Source organism: Aphidius gifuensis, linkage group LG1, assembly GCF_014905175.1.
Source record: "Aphidius gifuensis isolate YNYX2018 linkage group LG1, ASM1490517v1, whole genome shotgun sequence".
Taxonomy (NCBI): domain Eukaryota; kingdom Metazoa; phylum Arthropoda; class Insecta; order Hymenoptera; family Braconidae; genus Aphidius; species Aphidius gifuensis.
Genome location: NC_057788.1, coordinates 11654721 through 11669664, shown reverse-complemented (window position 1 = coordinate 11669664; position 14944 = coordinate 11654721). Strand labels below are relative to the sequence as shown.

The 14944-nt window shown below is 27.1% G+C and overlaps 1 protein-coding gene across 3 annotated transcripts; it reads right to left on the bottom strand.

Annotated features, from left to right (window-relative positions):
• Positions 1 to 152: 152 nt before the first annotated feature.
• Positions 153 to 14907, bottom strand: LOC122848542 (neogenin). Of its 3 annotated transcripts, none has more exons than XM_044146688.1 (7): positions 14293 to 14906; positions 5639 to 6805; positions 5070 to 5484; positions 3365 to 4923; positions 2607 to 2969; positions 2338 to 2439; positions 153 to 2139 (listed from the first exon to the last, which is right to left on the bottom strand). In XM_044146688.1, exons 1-7 carry the CDS (start codon positions 14348 to 14350, stop codon positions 1379 to 1381), a joined length of 4425 nt encoding a protein of 1474 aa, XP_044002623.1. In that variant the 5' UTR covers positions 14351 to 14906; the 3' UTR covers positions 153 to 1378. The 3 variants fall into 3 exon arrangements, with proteins under 3 accessions (XP_044002623.1, XP_044002641.1, XP_044002632.1); XM_044146706.1 differs by having other exon boundaries at positions 5070 to 5244; XM_044146697.1 differs by lacking the exon at positions 2338 to 2439 and having other exon boundaries at positions 14293 to 14907.
• Between the last annotated feature and the right edge of the window lie 37 nt (positions 14908 to 14944).

Sequence of the window (14944 nt, the reverse complement as noted above, 5' to 3'; positions counted from 1 at the left end):
TGTATGTTAACATTTACAAATATATTATTATCACACACTTGTTATAAAGGTTTTATTTTATAGAGGAATCAATACAATCATATAAACATATGATTAATTATTATCCCAGATTACTCTACACTTAATTAAACGTATCTTAAAAATCAATATAAATAAATTTATTATAAGTCTTAATTTATATACAATATTTATGAAAACAATGAGGGATGTAATTAGAATAATGAGATAAATATAGCTTAAAATAATAATTATTAAATGCCTTCAATATTTTGTTTTTGTTTTTTTTCTCGTCTTTTCTATTAATAATCGGTGTATTAAGATAATATATTTTATCGTACAAGCTATGTTATACTATAATTTTGTGGTAAAATATTTACTTTCTATCTCAATCTTAATTATCGTTATTACAATTATTATTATTATTATTATTAAATGTACAAGTTTATCCAACGAGTGGATAATTCATTTATTATTTAATTGCTAGAAAAACTAAAAAAAAAAAGTCTTTATTATTTTTTTTTATCAGTCATCGGAGAGTACACACACTCCAATTTCGTTGTGCGCTCGTTGATTTATTTATTTTCATAGATTTATTATAAATAACTTTTGTTTGATCATTTTAATTCCATTATGGTTTTTGTTTTTTTTTTCATTTTTTATTTTGTTATAAATGTATGTAAAAAATTTTGTATACAATTAGTTGCTGACGAAATATATGTTTATATATAAGTAGAAAAAGTTTATTTTTAAAATAAATAAAAAAAAATAATAATACATAAAACATATGTATAAAATATTACTAAAATAATACTTGAAAATTATTTTTTTTAATGTGAATTTCGTTTTGAAAAAATAATTTATATAAAAAAAAAAAGTTTCAAAATCAATTTGTACAATAATACTCATCGACCCATTTGACGTAAATTATAGTTAATAATTGAAAAACAAATTATAATACAATGTAACAATTGAAACTGTGAAAAATAAAAAATAAAAAATTACAATTAATTTGACAGTTCAACTGCTGTATAAAAAAGCTTATCGAACATTTTACTTAGATTTTACTTATCGTCCATTTAAAAAATGACACAGTGGTCTTTGTCTATTTCACGTAGAAAATTATGTTCATCTCAATATAAAATCATGATAATGATGACAAATCTTATCAAACGTGATATATATAAATACAATTAATGGCAGTTTATTTAGCTTATTTATGTATATCAACATAAGTGATTATACATATTTATTTAACTATAAATAATATTATTTATAATAAAAAAAAAAAAATCATATTACAAAATTGACGATAAATTATATCGTCATGACATTTATATATATAAGAAGAATAGTGAATAATACAAATGTTTATTCAATTTTAGCATTCAAACTCTGATGCTGTAATTGCATTCAAGTCTTTCATAAGACCTTCTAAATTGGCCATTTCCTGATTTAATTCTTCAGTACTGTAAGAAGGTTTTAATCGTTCAAGTTCTTCAGGTGTGTGGGAAGCACTTGATACAGATGTCAGTCTATTTTTTGCCAACTGACTTGTTGAACCTAATTGTTTTTTATAAGGACTACCAGATATACTGGGTCTTATTGTAACACCATGTTTTTGTTGTGCTGGTGTTGATGGTGCTGATTGTGGTGGTGGCGCAGGAACGCTAAAACTTTTTAATGGATGTCCTTGAAGACGTTTTACACTACCACCAGATTCATTGCCACTTCCTGAACCTCCTCCACCACCACTACTTCCTACTCCTCCTCCTCCTGCTTCTCCTGTTCCACTACCACAACCACCACCAATACCATTAATACTACCAGTTGTTGCTGATGTAGAGTTTGATGTCTGACAGCTAGATCCATAAAGACTGTTTGGACCATACTGAGTTGCATTATAAGTTGGTCCACTTGAAACATATGACATTGGAGCTTGAAGTACATAATTACTCGGCATGGAGCAAGAGTCAGGACTTGACTCAGGTGTTGGTTCTAGTGTTATGTGAGCTCGACTGAGACTGTATTGAGCAACTGTCCGAGGATAAGTTGGCCGCAGTGATGATCCATCAGTGCATGAATTGTGAATCGTTGATTGAGACAAACTGCAATTTACTATTGGCGTTGCTGTTCCAATAGCTGAAATTTATTATTATTATTATTATTATTATTATTCTTAATAAATATTAATTTATGTTTTAACTTTAAAATATTGTAATTCAAGTATATATATTTTTTATTAAATAGTATAAGTAGTGTTTTTTTTTGTTGGGGGAAATAAAAAATAATCATAATGACGATGTGATGATGAAGTTGTATTTTTTTTGTTTTACTCACGTTGATGTACTGGAGCACCATCGATAGGTAGTGTTATAAGTTTAGCTTTACCTCCACGACTGTGTTGTCTGCTTAATGTTGAACACTTCTCATCCAAGTTGCCTAATTATTATGATTTGTAAAGGGTTAAATAAATAAAATACTAAATAACTAAAATAAATAATATTTTATAAAAACTAAAATTTAAATAAATATTTGATTTGTAAAAAAGGAAATGTGTTTTTATGTATGTAAAAAAAAAAAAAAAAAAAATTAAAACTAATAATTACCCATGTAACTTGGCACGTAAGTTCTTTTATCCAATGAATTTGAGTTAATGGGAATTGAATCTTGACTATAATCTGAATTTCCAGATCTTGGCAATGTATTTGCAACGCCACTTGTTGATGCTTCACCATTAACTGATGATTTTTCTAATGCTTTTAATTCCATTTGATCATGATGTATCCAAAGATCAGGTGGTTTAATATTTGCTTTTAAATTTGTATCTTTCATATAGCCTTTTTTATGATCTGGTGAATCAGGATTTTTTCGGCAACAAATGAATAAAATTACAACGGCAATACCAGTCAATAAAACAACTGTACATCCTACAATTATATAGACGAGTATTCCAGAAAGTGTATGACCATCTAAATTAATTAATAAACAAAAAAAAAAAAATACAATAATTAAATTATTATTTTTATTGTATAAATATAAAATTATTTTTTATTATTAAAGAGCTTTGTAAACATTAAAATAAACTATGCTATTGTAAAATATTATAATCAAATAATATCAATGATAATACGAAATGAAAAAAATAATAATAACAATATTATCATTGGCCTAAAGGTTTTCAAAATTATTTTATGTGTCTCTAAATAATTCTAAATTATGATTGAAATTTATTTCTAATCTATCAGACATATTATAAATAATTTTTTAGCCTTTGAGAAACTTTCTAAAAAAAAAATAAAGATTTTCTCGAAAATGGGATTCAACTGTAATGCGACGTTAGATAAAACTTATTATGATGTCTTACTTGGACGAGTTTTGAAGGTGACTGTCGTTGAAAATGGTCCATATCCCTTTGCATTTCTAGCTTGAACTTTAAAAAAATATGTCGTACTTGGTGAAAGTGATCGTACAATATATTCAGTTTTATTTCCAACCATGCCATCAACAAGCCAGTCTCTATCTCTATTAGTATCATCAGTTGAATATGATATAATATATCCAATAATTTGTCCATTAGGTTGTTTTGGTGGTTGCCACTGAAGTATAACTGCAATAGTATGTTTTTCTTGTTCATAATTTTGAACAATTAAATCTTTTGGTGATGATATTGGAGCTGATTCTTCAGTTTGATTTAAAACAGCCATACTCCATGGTGATTCACGTTTACCTTTAACTGTTTTAACTGTAGTATATCTAACAACATAGTAACGTGTATATTGATTTAATGTATCAGTCCAATAAAGTACAACTGTTTTTGATGATAATACAATTGCTTTGAGTCCAACTGGTGGTATTAATGGTGATGATGATTCAGATACTGATTTTTCAGTTGTTCTAACATTAGCATAAACTGGTGGTCCTTCACCAGCTTCGTTTGTTGCTCTTAATGATATAACATATTCTGAAAGTGGCTCAAGTGGTTCAATGGAATATGTACGTTGTTTTCCATCAAGTACTTTAGTATATGAATCAGGAAAACCTTTACCCCAACCAACAACATAACCACGTACTTTAATACCATCATCTTTTGGTGGATTCCACCATATTGTTATAGATAATGATGATGGTTTTGTGCGTAAATTACTTGGTGCTGATGGTACTGATGATTCACCTAAATCATTTTCATATGTTTCAACAGCCATCCATTCTGTCCAAGGACCAGTACCATTGACATTTAATGCACAAATACGTACATGATAAATAACATGTTTATCAAGACCAGTAAGAACATAAAGACGTTGATTACCTTCAGTTGTTATTGTATCAGATTGATAACGTCTATCTTGAGGACGATAACGTATTTTATAACCAGTTATAATACCATTTGTTCCTTCAAGAGGTGGTTCCCATCGTATTATAACACTTGATGAACTTGCTGCTTCAAGTGTTACATTGTGAGGTGGTTGACTTGGTTGTGAACTATATGTACGTATATTAATTTCACCAGATGATGCACCAGGACCATTTTCATTAACAGCATGAACCCAAATATTATATTCAGTATAAGGCACAAGATCGATTAATTCATATGTTGTACTTGTTGTTTCACGTGTTTTTTCTTCACCTTCATCTTCATCTTCACCCTTTACAAATGTCACAACGTATTTTGAAATACGACCATTTAATACTTCTGGCTGTTGCCATGAAAATTTTATACTTGTACTACTCGTTGCATGCCCATCAAGTGGTATTGGTGGTCCTGGTACATTTGCTTCGGATAATGTTGTCTCACGAAGAATTTCACTTGACATACCAGCCCCTCGAGAATTATGTGCAACCACACGAAATTGATATGTTACACCTGGCTGTAAACCACTGACCATTACTTCCAGCTGTTTGTGTGCTGTATTAACAACACGTTCTCTATAATATATGTGAGAAAAGAAAAAATAAAAATGAATAAATAACAAACAAAAAAAAATTACACCAATGAGATATGAGATAATATGATATCAAGTATACTTATCAAATATAAAAAAAAAATCATGTATATGAAATGTTTACTTTACCTTTGGGAACCTTCCTGTTTATAATACAAATAGTACGTTAAAGAATCATCATTTCCATTTTCCGGTTCCTGCCAGCGTAATGTGATAAATCTTGTTTTTGTAATGACAACACTGAGATTTCTCGGTGCTGATGGTACACTACTACCCTCATTTGTTTCCAGACTATCTGTATCATCTATAAAAGGTGAGTCAGGATCGTATGAGGAATCAGGATTATTTAATTTATCAACAACATCTACAGGATCGTCTGAGGAATTCATTGAAAGAGGTAAATTTGTCGTATGATCTGTTGATGATGTATGACCAATGAGTGTACTAGGATGTTGCCATGTTGTATTGTATAATTGACGTTGAGGTGTCAATTTTTTCTTTTTAATTGATTTTAATGTTGTGGATTTTGATGAATGGGATTTTTCTAATGTTTTTTTTTTAATTATTGTTATCATGCGTCACAGTTAATAAAGAAAAGAAAAGAAAAGAAAAAAAAAACAAAAAAATTAAATAATAATAAATAAAAAACATTGAATAATAAATAAATACGTAAAAAATAAAAATAAAAAACGACTTACTTGGTTGATTGATGGTAAGACGAGCAGAGGCTTGAACACTGCCAGCAGGATTAACTCCAATACATTGAAAAATACCAGCATCAATTGCCATAAGGCCATTTATTCTTAAATTATTACTATTAACAAGTTGCCAATATTCACTCAATGTTATTTTTTCACCATTTTTTAACCATGTTATTTTTGGCTCTGGTTTACCATATATTTCACATTCAAATTCAAGATCTTGATGTTCATTTGCAATTTTATCTTTTGGTCTTTTAGTAAATCTTGGTGGTACTTGTACAATAACTTCAACAACAGCATCAAGTGCTTCTTCTTTATTTTCTGCTCTACATTGATATGAGCCATGATCTTCTTCCATAATATCAGTTATCATAAGACTTGATGCTGCAACTTTTCTATATCTTGAATCAAGTGCAGCAAGATCAACAGCAACACCATTTTTTAACCATAGTATATTTGGTTTTGGATTACCATTTGCAGCACATTCAAGTGTTATTGTTGATCCTTCAATAGCAACTTGTTGACTTGGTTTTGCAATAAATATTGGTGCTGATAATGGCTGATCAATATCACTTGTTAATAAACCAAGTTGTGCTTTATTACTTAAACGAAATTGATTAAAACCACTTGCATTACATCGATAAGAACCAACATCATGAGATTTTACTTCATCAATTTCAAGAGCTCCAGATGGCATTATTGCCATTCTACTTTCATCTAGTATCAATGGATGCTCATCTTTTAGCCAATTTATTTTAACACGATTTGATTGTATTGGAAGTGAACATGATAAATATGCAATTTGTCCAGAATAAACCATTGTATCTTGTGGCTCACGTTGAAAACTTGGAAGATTTGCAAGTTTAATATTTGCTGTTCTTGATACAATTGATCCAACATTTTCAACACTTGCCAAACATTGATAACGTCCAGTTAATTCAGAATAACCAGAATTAATATTGTTAATATATAATGATCCATTTGGCAATTGTGAGCGATTATCATCACCAATAAAATTAATTGGTTGACCATCCTCTGTTCTCCATTGAATGTTAACATGACCAAAGCCACTTTTTGCTTGACAATCAAGTCTAGCTGAGCCACTCTGTTCTACAATTACATCCTGAGGTTCAACTTTAAAATATAGACCATCTGCACTGTCAACTGAAAATATAAAAAAAAAAAAAACATTATACTTTTTAAATTAAAATTGGACAATTGTATATAGATAGGAAATTTCTTGCATTACAATACAAAATATAAGAGGGGTGTTGGCAAACACAAAGGGTACGTAAACAGCCCCAATCTTTTTTTTTTTTTTTTTTTTTTGAATTATTGTTAGACGACATGCTGCTATGGGTATACGGTCGAACGATATACGGTGGCTTTTGCTCTATGACACACGCGCGTTCTTTGACCCTATACAATCCTCAACATAAAACGATCTATGCCTATCCTTCTATAATCTATGTATTGCACTCGCATCACCACAGTTATTCCAGCTGTTATGTCAGTCGCGTGCTTTCATAGTTCACAATATAATACATATATATATATCTACTTTCTATATTTTTCAGTAAATTTTTTTCATAATAAATAAGCTTGCCTTCAAGACCATATTCATAGTTAAATCGATTACGAGGCACGGCATCAAATATATAAGAGACACACTTTTGCTGCACCCCTAGTAGACATTAAATATATTGCCACCCTTCTCTTTGACACACAAAATATCATTAATTTTTTTCAAAATATAAGCAGGTTTTTTTTTTTTATTTTTTTGTAATGTTGCATGATAAAAAAATGAAATATAGTATAACATAATATCAAAAATCAATATGCTTGAAAAATTAATAAACCTAACTGTAATTTAATGTAAAAATATATTTCTTTTTACAGAAAAAAAGAAATATATCAGACAAATTATATCTATACAATCGCTGGTATTATTAAATTAATTTTTTATTTATTTGAAATAATGAAATTTCGATTTTTTTAATTTTAAAGATCTTAAAGTGAAATTCAGAAAAAGCTTTTAATGAGAATTAATAAAATAATTTGATGGTTTTAGTATTTTTAAATATCAAGTCAATTTCATAAGATAGTAAATGGATTACACCACAAAATAAATTTTCATATAATATACTGAGCAATAGAAAATTACGATAAATATTGTTGTAATTTGTTTTGTTACGATTCAGTTTGACATGAAGTCTTGCAAATGATTTCGTTTGTATAAAGAAAATATCATTATTAATTCGTACATTTTATTTTTAATAGTTTACTGTTTATTATTAAGGAAATAAATCGATAGAAAATATTTTTTTTTTTATTTTGTTATTACCGAAGTCATTTAATAATTTTAAAACTCCAAGAGTTTTAAGGCTTTAGATTATTCTAAGAAAACACACTGGATTATCATGTTATCAGCTGAACAACATAATTCTAAACCATTCCATAAATCAAATGATGTGCGCGAGTGTGTATATATATAAGAATTTTTGTGTTAAAGTTACTTTACTGTAAGATGTATTAGTTTAACACTTTCTAGTTGTCTGGAATTATTGATAATATACATTTTACACAATTTGAATGTTGAAATACATTTTTTTTGACTATCTAAAATGTTAAATAAACATTTTTTTTTTTAAACTCAATTCTAAGTTGACATAAAAATAATACTCTCGAATATATTTTATGATATATTACATAGAGTGTTGATTTGACATAGAATTTTTTGAAATTGATCCTATCGTATTAAAATAACACAAAAATTAAGTACGAGTGTTTTTAACATTAGATTTTCGTCAAATTTTTACATTATCTTCTAACGATGTTTTTCTTTATAAAATCGTTGTTTTTGTTTTGTTTCGTTTAGATATAAAAAAGTGTAGAAAATATAGATTTTATCATAGTCTAGATGGATAAATGTGGCGCCAAACTTTTTCGATATGTTAAGGTTATTACTATTGGAATACTTTTCAGTATATTTTTATTTTGAAAGATTTTGTATTTTTTCTTTTTGTGCAATAAATAACATGGTGAATCACTTATCCCAAGTATCCACTAGCTCAAAGAAAAAAAAAAAAAGACATATACATACACGCCCTTTCTAAACATTATATGCATTCGGGATTTATATCATTCCCGTTTTTTTCTTTTTTTTTTTCAATTTTTTTTAGTTCTTCCAGTTTTATCGTTCCGTCACAATATTATTATCATACCCGGATATCCCTTCCGACTTCTTAAAATAAACCAAAATGACAAAGTGAATGATTTTAAAAAATAACCAAATGATTTAATTAAAATGTGAGAAAAATATTTTAAACTTTATATAAAATAAAATTTGATTTTACAAATTTTAAAAGAAATAAATAATTTTCTTATTGAATAAAGAAAATTCAACGTTTATGAGCAAATCTAAAAATATTCAATTTCAAAATAAAATAAGTTTTTTACTAACTGAAATTTCAACTTTTTATAATTGGTAAAAATTGATCATTTATTTTTTGAATAGTAATCAATTATTGTAGCGATAAAAAATAATCAAAAAAAAAAATTATTAAATTGCATTTATAAAACCCAATTTATTTAAAAAAAAAAACAAGTGTTGCAGAAATTTAATACAAAAGTATAATTAATAATAAATGCATATACACAAAGGTTGTTTGTTAATTTTTTTTTTTTTAATTTATAATACAAAAACAAGTGTACAGTATAAAATTAAACTACTTAATAGTATTTTTCATTATTTCATTCGATAAATTTTGTATAAAGTCATACAATATTTAGAGGATGTTATGGTTTTATACCGATCAGTAACTCAATTAATCACCCGCACTTCCGGTTTTTAATACAGCTCAATTGTGAATACTATACACATTAAAAATATCTCTTCCTTTTGATACCCTGAATAATATATTATTTTTTTAATTCACCGAATTTTGCACCCACAAATAAACAAGTATATATAATTTTATTCATTTAATATTGTGAAACATATTCATCATATTATTAATTTTCTTGGAACCTGTTGGATATCAATGACTTGATCGCATAAACAGTTAGAGAGTTAAGTAGTATGTATATGTCTAATTATTTATAAGTCATTTATATTGTAATTTTTTTTATTCAACACGCAAACTATATACCACAAACGTATTATTATAAATTTATTATTTTTTAAACAATTAATAAAGCAACAATTTTATTAAATGTAATTATGGGTTTTTCGTGTGAATAATCAATCAATCAAACGATCAAAAAAAATATAACTAAATAAATAAGAAGGGAGATGGAGGTCGTTGAATTGATTAATGAATAAAGAAGGTGGCACGCGCAGAATTTTTGGTGGTGTAGAAAATAAAATAAAATAAATAAACAAAAACTTAACAGCATCTTGATTTACAGCTGGAAGCATGCACTTGCATATGCCTTAAGTCAAAATACAGAAATAGATTTAAAAAATATATTCTATGAGTTTGTGTAGGTATATTTATTTTTCTTCTTAAATCTTAACTGATTATTTATCATTAACAACTGACTCTGTATCATTACAATTCCAAAGGCACCATCAAATTTTTTTTTTTGTGTTTCAGTGATATACGAATGTATATTTTTATTTTCTATGAATTAAAATTAAAATAATAAGTGTGTATGCATGAAAGTTGGAAGTGATGCACAGATGGTGATTGTCTCATGCGACAACTAAATACAGAATGAAAATATAAAGATAGAAATATAATGCAATAACTGGAAATTTTGTTGATATGATGAGGGAGAGAAAAAAAAAAAAGAAAAAAAGCAAAAGTCTGATGACTCTCTTGTGTCTAAAATGATGAGCTTTTTTTTGTTCTTTATTTATTTTTTTTTTGATGTGTATAATGAGGAAAAATACAAGTCAAAACAAACTTTCAGAAATAACAAGTAGAAGCTTCTATGCTTAAAAGCTTTTCATCAAGCACATTTACAGCTTAGAATTTTTTTTTTCTTTCTTTTTAAGCACGTAATTTCAATATTCGACATACGTATTTTGCAATATATCGAGATATTTCATTCTGTGCAGCAGCACACGTGCCTAGAAAATTTGCTGCGCTCGTTTCAAATCAATGATGCCGAAAAAAGGAAAAAAATAATAAAAAACAATTTGAAAGAACGAAAAGTAGAGAAAAAAAAACTAGAGATCCTCGAAAACACGTGTGTCGTACATGAGTGGCATATACATTTTAGAAAGAAAAAAAAAAGGATTAAACAAAAAATGTGAGGGCTAAAAGGAGCTAAAAAAATAAATATATATATATATATACATCGTACATATTGAGAGATATATGTGCGGTATAATAAATAATAGAATATAAAAGAGACAGCACAATAGTATAAATAAAGACGAAGAGGAATATCATGTGAAGTTGGCAACGAGTTGATGAAGGGTGATTTTTATTTGAAGCAAAGAAAGGGAAAAGAAAGTGTAAACCAAGGCAAATGACATAAAATTTTGCATTATTAAGCAGTATTGCTGTTGCACGGAATGAGTTAAAATTGAAACAATGGAATTGTGATTTCAATGGTTTATGACAAGTAATCATTACTATCCTGGTAAAAAAATTTATTTTCGTATTACTTTGTTATTTTCGGTGTATTTTCGTATATCTTTGTATTAATCTGAAGAAATCCGTCTGAGGAAATCCGTAAAAAACCAGAAGGAAAATAACATAGATTTCGGAAAACATCATTTTCATCATTCTAGCGTTATTTGGTTGAGCCAATACCGGAGAAATATGTAGAAAAAAAAACGAAGAAATACGGTGAAAAGTGAAATGATGACAGAAAAAATATGAAAAAATATTTTTACAAGTTAATATTAAAGACAAAAAAAATGGAACGATTTGTTAATTCAAAATGAAAATGAAAAAAAAAAAACAATTAGGGAAATGCGTGGTGGTTAAAACACTCGACACATGACGAGCAGCCAACCATGGAGACATAAAGTACGAAGGGGTACGAATTTAACCAACGGGGTGTCTCATAAATTTTAATGGGTGTAAGGTTTTACTTTTTTTCTCTTCTTCAACAATTATTACCACCACCTACCTCTCCAAGTTCAAAATTCAAACTTTTCTTTCGTCTCTCACTCACTTTTAATTTCTCAACATGGTACATAAATTAATTGCCCTCCTCAACACGCAATCCAAGGTTGTTAATATCATTTTTTTTTGTATTTTCATGATTATTTTTATTTTTGATTTATTCACTAACTTTGTTTTCATGTTCTACTAGTTGGCACTTAATTAAATTCTCGTTAATGATAAAGTTAAATAACCTTTTTTTATTCATATTTTTTCTACTATTCAATAAAAATATTTCAAATCAATAAAGAAGGGCTTTCAGGTTTAAAAATTTATTTCGTAATAGTAATAATTATTTTATGAGTTCGAAAAAAAATTATCTTTCCGACCAATATTGGCTTAACTAGTTCAATATTGAGTGGATTAATTTTCTATCACATTAATATCAAGTATTTCTCTATGTTGAAATAAACTATTTTCGTAAATATGCTATATAAAAAAATTTCTTAAACGAAGTAAATTACAGCCATGGAAAATTTTTCACAGTGTGATAAATAATAAAAGAAAAAAAAAAAAAAAAAAATGCGGTATGTAATGCCTAGAATGGATAAACGTGGGCGATCAAGCAATAAGGTGTCATTGCGATTTGCGACAGATATTTTTGCAACTGAACAAATAAAAATTTTACATGTCAATTATTATTATCATTATTGAACGAGTTGTATGATACAAAATTCAATCCACTCTTAATGCAAAGGATCAACCAACCCGAAAAAAAGCTAAATATAAAATTATTAATAATTTCTTTAATTTAAAAAAAAAAATTATATAGGCAATGAGATAAATAGATTAGTGCGTGGGGTGAATTCATAACCGGTCTGCAACCATACATGAATAGAAATAGTAAAGAAATAAAAGAGTAAAAAAAAAAAAGTTGGGTGAGGTGATCTGTTACGACATTTCTTCTTCTTTTAAAATTATTTCTATCAAGATTAAAAAAAAAAAAAACATAATCAAAAAAAAGCTCTCTTATGATTTTTATCTGTCTATTTTGTTCTTTTATATACACAAGACAAACTTCTGTTGTTCTCTTAGACTCTATTCTCATATTTCCTATTATACTAAATAATAATGAATTCTATAAACCAAAATAAGTGAGTTTTTTTTTTTAATATGTAGATGCGGGTGTTTATTTATATTCAATATTAAACAGTTATAGTAAACCAACTAATTTGAAAAAAAAAAAAATCCAATTTATTAAGTTATTTATATTCTAAATGGTATGTTGAATTATATTATTGCATGAAATTAAAATACATATAAATAAGAAAAATTATATATCACGTGTCATTTCATGGGGCTTAGTGATCATCTAGACCTTGGGTTTTTATTCTGCTCGATTTATTGGTGAATCAAGGGGGAAAAAAAGTTCAATTCGTTGCTGCTGCTGCTGATGTTTTGTGTTGCAGATGCACACACAACAATATGTAATGTAAATGGGGAAGGTGGATATATATGCGCAATACGTGATAATGATGATGGTGCTTTACTTGGGGGGATTTTATACAGGATCGGAAATACCTCCCTTTTTATATTTACCCAATTATATAAGGCACCCACACCTTCTCCCCCTTGCAACATATTTTTGCATCTACATTATTATGTTTATTTATTTGGTGAAGATCTTTATTCCACAGCAAAGGGAAAAAAAAAATTACTAAATGTATGTTTATGATGCTTTTTCCTTTTTTAAAAAGGATACATTTTAGTGGGTTGAGAAAAATCGATTTTTTTTTTTTTTTTTTTTAACATACCCTTACTTGTAACGACTTTGGCACAAATACTGTAATTATATTTTATATATTTCAAACGAAAAAAATATTTTAAAACAACTTTATGATGAAAGAAAATTATTGAATATAAAATAAAATCTATCAAAAAGTGACAACATGAATTAAATAAAATAATATTATCCAATTTGAATATATGAAATAAAATTTATTTCATCTCAAGTTTTTGTTTTTTTTTTCATGTCCTATCAAAATAATGTTGCAAACTCATTTCTCAATCATTACTATCTCATATATATAAAATCTCATGTTTTTTTTTTCGTCATTTATTCAATACTTGATATTTTATTTTTTTAAATACATGCAAACATACCTACGACTTTCTCGCTTTACTCTTACCAAACCAATACAACTTTGTACTAAGATATAATATATATTAATCAACATTTTCTCAGTATAGACTACAGAAGTATTATTTTCATATAAAAAGAAAAGTTTGATTATGAAGAAAAAATGAAAATTGATTGAAAAGTTTTTTAGTTGAGAAAATAAAATTGCATTGATAAGAATAAATTTATCATTTGTAATTGAATTAAATAATAAAACAACAGTAATAAAATGTGTTATTAAAAAAGAAACAATATTTATTATCAGTCACTTGAACAATTGATAAACAATGTTTTTTAAAAAAAAATCAATAATTTTATTGTTTTGTAAATTTAATTGTTAAGTGCAAATGTTGATGATTGATTGATTACCGGTTAAATTAAATATTGTTTATAAATTTTAAACTCACCGTATTTAGGTAATATACACAACAGCAGTGTCAGACAAATATTAATAAACAACTCCATTTGTTATAAATTTATAAACATTTGTTGTGTTACACTCTCCAAAAAATTTACTCCAAAAAGTCCAGTATCACTGGTTATTTATCTTTTATTTATAAAAAACAAAAAAAAACAAGGAAAAAAAAAAAAAAAAAAAGATAAATATCCTTTATAATTTATCAACAATGAGCTTACTTTTCACTTTAACTTCATTTTTTTGTTTTTTTAATTAAAAAAAATACATCATCTGTCAATAAATAATTTTTGTTTACATTTTTTTTAATAATATATTCATAACCGGTTAATTTTATTAATTTACAATAATGATGCATTATGAATAGTATATTTTATGTTATACGTTAAAGCATGATCATATGTATAACATGTAATCGAGTAACTAGTAACTACACTACATGCACTGGATCTCACTGGATCTGACAGTGTCTCAAACTCTCAACCCCTGACGGCTGACACCATCAAGGACGCCATTTTGAGACAAGCGTCTGAAATTTAATTCGTTTATATTCGATAATATTCGTATAAATTCGATTTTTTTAAGTCTCGGTTATTTTCGTTGGTTTTCGTAAAATGTCGTGGTGGTGGTAAGTGTATATGTAT

Bases quoted from the DNA above. Each gene is read 5' to 3' on its own strand.
- LOC122848542 (XM_044146688.1), bottom strand. From the start codon at position 14,350: ATGGAGTTGTTTATTAATATTTGTCTGACACTGCTGTTGTGTATATTA. The intron at 2,440-2,606 runs GTAATTATTAGT...CATAATAATTAG, and splicing joins TTACGTGCCAAGTTACATGG to GCAACTTGGATGAGAAGTGT. The intron at 2,140-2,337 runs GTGAGTAAAACA...AATAAATTTCAG, and splicing joins TGGTGCTCCAGTACATCAAC to CTATTGGAACAGCAACGCCA.